Source organism: Quercus lobata, chromosome 9 (assembly GCF_001633185.2).
Source record: "Quercus lobata isolate SW786 chromosome 9, ValleyOak3.0 Primary Assembly, whole genome shotgun sequence".
Taxonomy (NCBI): Eukaryota; Viridiplantae; Streptophyta; class Magnoliopsida; order Fagales; family Fagaceae; genus Quercus; species Quercus lobata.
This window is the reverse complement of record NC_044912.1, coordinates 20,000,405-20,006,766: the sequence shown is the minus strand read 5'-3', so window position 1 is coordinate 20,006,766 and position 6,362 is coordinate 20,000,405. Positions and strand designations below refer to the sequence as shown.

Here is a 6,362-nt window from a genome sequence, read left to right as displayed (position 1 = left end):
TTTTTGTTTCTTCTTTAATTCTTTGTGATGTACAAAGTACTTTAAATAGTTATATTATAAGTACACTATAATACCATTTATTTTAGTTTTTGCAATTTTATTTTAATTATTATTATTATTTTATAACAATGCATATATAGAAATTTAATTCTTAGATTTTGCTAATAATTGTTTATTTGATAATATGTTTATTTGGTCCAATTAATTATTGTTAAGTTTTATTAATTTTCTTAGTTACATTTTTCAGTATTTTGGATTGTAGGCAAAAAAAAAAAAAAAGGTTTGAGAAAGGTTGTTTAAAACTAAAAGAACAATTTCCAAATTTTATATTTATTAAAAAATGAATATTTTCGTTAACTTGTCTTTTGACTTTCTAAGAAAAATTGTATTGTTTTCATTTTGGTATGACAAAATTTATATTTATTGTAGGGCAGGCTTTGGTTCTTATGTCCAATAGATGAATGGGTTAAGACCCAAAGAGTCTAATACAATAAATTTATAGGGAGTGTGCTAAAAAGTTAGGCTTTAATGAAGTAGACAACACCCTCAATGGGCTTTATGGTAAGAAAGCAAGGAAAAGTAATGAATAGAAAAATGTGGTGCATAGAAATTCTTCCTTAGCAATGTCCGAGGAGAGCAGTTCTTGAATATATTTCCCTTAAATTTGATGACAATTACTGTTCTTAATGTTATCGTGATTTCTCTACAGATTTTCTACCCCCCCCCCCTTTTGGAGGGTCTCTCACATTATATAACTCCCTTCAGGTGATCTTGACCCTCCATTTGTTGATCGTCGAGTCCACCACTTAAGTGTTTATCCCATCAGACACCTTCCCAAATCCCTTGTGAGTTGCGGCGGTCAAGACAGCACTGTTTAGGGGTCTTCTCCACATGCAATCAGGAGGTTTGGTGGGATGCACTAAATGTGGAGACAGCCACCATCCCTTCAGTCATGTCAGGGCTAACCCCCTCTCCGAAACTTTTTCTCAATAGTAGGACCTCCTTTGGCAATGTGCCATTGACGTGGCTTTACTGTCTGAGCGTGTGGCCTCCTCAGCACGATAATGGACTCCTCGACCATGGATACGACACGTGACACAAGTACCTTATTTAAATTCTTGTGCCCCACATTTATAATTTATGATTGTTCCTATATTACATTTATAATTGTTCCTATAATAAATAAAAATGTGATTACAAAATACATTACTCTTTATTAAATTAGTTTAAATTTAAAAAAATAATAATAATAAAACCACCATAAAATAATTATCATGCGCAATGCGCAAGTTCACGTCTCGTTAATTTAATTACCCAAGTTGATTTATTAAGTTCAATTGTATGCAAATCATGGAGGCACCAACAAATCACCAAAAATACTAAATGCAACAGAAAATAAATTTAAAACGGTGATTTGTTGACAAATAGGGAAAACCTTACAAGGCAAAAATCTCACCGGGTAATTTTAAGGTCACCACTTTTAAGAATCCACTAATCAACAATCAAGCAATTACAAGTATAAGAAATCTTACCAACTACTTTGACCTATCTTGAAATACCAACCTACAGTTGAACTTTCGCTCCAATACCTAATTGGACTTGATTTTGTAGTAACATTCTTTCCCTTGATGCACAAACCTCCAATTTGTGACTAACCCTTTGTGTGGATCCAAATACGTGACTAACTCCAGCAACTTGAACAAATGTTATTGGTTGTAAAGTTCTTTACTTCATCAACAATAATGATCTGGAAGCACTTGGTTACAAAACCCTATGGTGTACAAACGTAATAGATTCTCACAGAAAAAATAAATCTCTTAGTCTCTATATCCGTGTATAATGATTTTTTAAAATAAGCTTTATATATGTCTAGGGTTGTAAGAAAAGAAACCCTAAACAAATCCAAAAGCCTGGGCTGAAATTTAGATCTGGAAAATTGAAAATTGTAGTTCTCGATAGATCGAGCTGCTGTCGAGCTATCTATTGAGCTTCACATTAAGTCTTGATAGCAGACATCTGTTGAGCTATCTATCAAGACTTAATAAACAGCTTTTCTTCACTTGTTTCTGAGATCAATCTTTATGTCTTTAATACTTGACTTGAACAATATGTTTCTTAAAGTACTAAACTCATCTTAGATTTACCCAATTACAAGTAAAGTGCATTTTGTCAAAAAATTAGCAAATTACAAAAAATGACCCTAACAATCTCCCCTTTTGGCAATTCGTGACAAAACCACAAACAACAATTATGAGAGAAGTCTAACACAACTATCCCATAAATAACAAAAGTACGTAAGGCTAACCCTACTACGAACACTTGAAAATCTTTGCAAGAAGAGAGATCATGGCATGGTAGACTTACAACCTATATTAACTGAAACACTTAAATAAGATTCATCAAGGCATTAAGTGTGAAACATAGAAAAGTTGTATACAAGAAGACACATGTGTGTAAAAAGATAAAAGAAATATCGCATGAGAGAATATGTGTAAAACATACATCATCATATATATAGAAAGATGAATACAATGTATGTAAAAATAGTCACAAGATCACAATACATGAAGTGAGAAAAAATACACTAAAACCTCACTACATCTCTCAAAGCACTCTTCCCTTATCTAGTATATCCTCTGCTAGCTCTCCCGAGCCCTAACTCAATAAATACTCTATTAAAGCACCCTCGTTGTTCTTGTCACAAGCCCACTTAATTTCTGCACTTTTTGACCATACAGATCATTAAAGGAAGGCAGTCATATTTTTTTTTTTTTTTTGCCCTCGCTAAATTCTGCCAGTAATTAAGCACAGGTTGAAAGGCAATAGTAAAATTTTCTAGCTTTGATATTGCATAGTACTCCCCAAATTTTATGGTATCCCTTGTGATCTGATGGTGCAGAATATCCTTATCACATGACAATCATTCCGGTAACTACTGACGAAGCAGTCTAAACTTGATGAAAAGTTCAAAACATTTTTTTTTTATAAATTCTGTTCTCTTGTGATCCTAACTCCTAAGCGTGTCAGTCATCGTATTTAGCTTCTTGAACTCAGCTCAAAACGCGCATATTGCTTATCTTCATTAAGTCATCGCACTGGCTATCTCATACTCTAGCTCATCACAACAATCATTGGTAAACGGCTTTCGCTATCAGGTGTCTTTGCACACAAGTTATGGAGACTTCAAAAAGTCTAACCTTTATTAATGAGTTTTCTATTAGTGAGTTTTAGAGGCACAGTATATGAACCTGAATAAGCAATAATGGGCAATTAAGGATGCCCCCAGAGCCGGGAACATCAAAAAGGAGCTCCTCTAAGCATGGGAATGGAGGATGAAGTACGTCACCAAACTGTTCAAGCATAATATCGGCGTTGGCCTCAATAAACACAACACCCTCACCGGTACATTCTACAACAAGCTTTCGGCCAGGTCCTTCCCTAAGCCTACCAGCAAATGGGTAGTAAAACACTAGTGTTTGTGCAAGTGCTTCTCTGATGACTTTCACTGGGTCTCTGATCTCTTGCAATATTGAGGGATCATATTTATAGAAATCTATGGTTGGGATTTGAAATCGAAGACCCTCTTGGTCATCAATATCGGAAAGTTGTTTGAATTCATAGGGTGTGGGCTTTGCAGGAGCAACCAATTCTGGTTTGCACCTTTGTACTTTGAACACTAGAGAGGTGGGTGGTGCCAGTGCCAGTGCCATGCCAAGAAAATTGTTTGAATACGAGACTAAGAAACCTGGGCAAGCTTACAGGTTGTAGTGTGTGTTATGACTTATGATGGACAGGAATTTATAGCTAGTGATGACGAAATCTAGAATAGAAATATGTCCTTCAAAATAGGGAAAATATTATTATCACACACAATATTACACACCAAATACGGACGCTCATAAAAACAAGAAAAACAATGTGCAACAACTCATGTAATACAAGTATCATTTCAATAGTATAAAAAAAAAAAAAAAAAATACGGTCAGTTGGCCAGCTACACAAGATAATCTTAAAAATAAATAAATAAAAGTACAATCAGTTGGCAAAAAAAATGAATAGGAGTTTTCAAATGGTTGTACTTCATGTGGTGGGTAGCGGCCTAGTGGGTAATGTTTTTCCTTTCTAACAACTGCAATCACAAGTCATAACAGAGGAGAGAAAGCCATAACCAAGGTTGCCGGGAAGAAACAGCAAAGAAGTTGGAAGAAGAAGGATCCAGGAAAGGAATTTTGGGGTTAAAGTGATATTTAAATTGAGACATTTAATATATTTAACTTTAATTAAATAATCGTTTTTACTTAACTCTATTCTTTTAATTTGTTAGGTGTAACAAAAATTGTATTTTTTAAATTTCTTGTTCATATGTTAGTAATATTCTAAATTTTTTTTTTTCATTATTTAGATTTATCTAGAGAAAATTATATAGACTTGATTAATATTTCATAAAGCTTATTATTTTTTTGTTAAGGACTAGTGTGTGTATATATTAAGCTACTAAGAATTAAAAAAGAACTAAAAAAAACAAGAAATGAGTGGACAATAGTCCACCTACACTTTGTTAATTTTTTTTTTCTTTTTTTTTTGGTCTTCGATAAACAATTGAGTAATGCTACATTCACAATACTTAAACAACAATTCTACAACAAATCTTAAGTAGTAATCTGTTATTGATTCTAATTTAGATTTGTCATTGACATCACTTTTTTACTTATCAATAATAAATTTTCACCTATAAATATTTTTATGTGAAAATATTGTGGAAGTAACATTATTATAAACATTTTTTTTTTAGTAATGCTAGGGATACAACAATTTCACAACATTCCTAAATTAGCAAAGAAAAAAATTAAAATTAGAGATTATGGAGAGCGGATGTGTAAGCTGGCATGTTAATTTAGGAATGTTGTGAAGTTGATATAACATTTTGTTGTGTCCATTGCATTACTATATATATATATATATATATATATATATTATATCTATTGAATAATATTTGAGCCTAATTAATAATCATACAAGTATAGAAATATCTTTATTGGTTAAAATTTGGAGGCCTTATTCTACTTGGGGGCTTTAAGCGAACGCTTCATTGGCCTAATGGTAGGGCTGGCCCTAAGAAGGAAACCAAAAACCAGCAACGATCTAGTGATCGTCAAAGAGTTGGGCTATTAGTATGGATGGGTTTGGTTTTTTTTTTTTTTTTTTCTCTATTTTCTAACTAAAATAACCAATATCCTTTGGTACATTCAGTATAGACCGATACAACCTGGTATTTGGAGCAGTACATTGACAAATATTGATTGTATTAGAGGTATGGTACAATATTGTATCAACTTCCTTTATCTCATTTTTTGTATTCCATTTTATATTTCATTAATCACAATTTCATATGAATTTTTTTTTTTTTTTTTTCATTTAAACTTTGGTTATTTTATAAGGAATGTAAAAAAAAAAAAAAAAAAAAAAAAAAAAAAAAAAAAAAAAAAAAAAAAAAACCATTACCAAGTTGTGATTAGTGTAGTACAAAATGGAACACTAAGAGCGATACAGAGGATTTGTATTTGATTTTTTGTGTGAGAGTGAAATGAGAATTTCAAATGGATAGTGAGGGTAAAAGTATAAATATATCAATTTGTCTTAACAAGTTTAGCGATATTAAGTTACTGGGTAGGTGAATATAGATTATTTAAAAAATAATAATAATAAGGAAGGTCTGTGTACAGTTCAATAAAAGATCTAGGCCTTCTTTTTATTTTATTTTGTTCTAATCCAAATTAAATTATTAAAGTCAAGTTCAAAAGAAAGGTAGAAGAGAAATTGGAATCTTTCCCAATGACATTAACAAATGGCCTTAATTAAGGCTGTCCAAAGCAAACTACGCCCTAACTAACTTTTCCAACTTAGTGCCACCTGACTGGAACCAACTCGATCCAAGTAGAAAGGCGGTCCATGGCGGATCTCTGGCATCAACAATTGATGTGAGTGGATTGAGTGGCAGGTTAGAGGTTTGAAATCCGATGACAACCAAACCGACCAACAAATCTCACCGATAATTGCAACTCTCTCTCTCTCTCTCTCTCTCTCTCTTAGATCTAGCAATATCTTGACCAGATCAATCGAGATTTGAGCTAGATCTATTGTGATCTTGTCGATATCTAACAAGATTTGGGCTTGATCTATCAAGATTTAACATAATCCATCAAAATCTGGAATAGATTCAGGAGATCTCGTTCATTGTCGCTTCCCTTGGTTTCAACCGAAACTGACTTGACCCAAACAAAGAACCACTAGATCCAACCCAATGGTGCTCACAGTCGGCGACAGGTCCTCCGTTCTATCACTAGCTAAAATTGGGTCTAGTC

The 6,362-nt window shown here is 32.9% G+C and overlaps 1 protein-coding gene across 1 annotated transcript; it reads right to left on the bottom strand.

Annotated features, from left to right (window-relative positions):
- Window positions 1–3,227: 3,227 nt before the first annotated feature.
- LOC115961353 (benzyl alcohol O-benzoyltransferase-like) lies at window positions 3,228–3,710 on the bottom strand. Its single transcript, XM_031080349.1, has one exon. It carries the CDS (start codon window positions 3,708–3,710, stop codon window positions 3,228–3,230), a length of 483 nt encoding a protein of 160 aa, XP_030936209.1.
- Window positions 3,711–6,362: the final 2,652 nt, after the last annotated feature.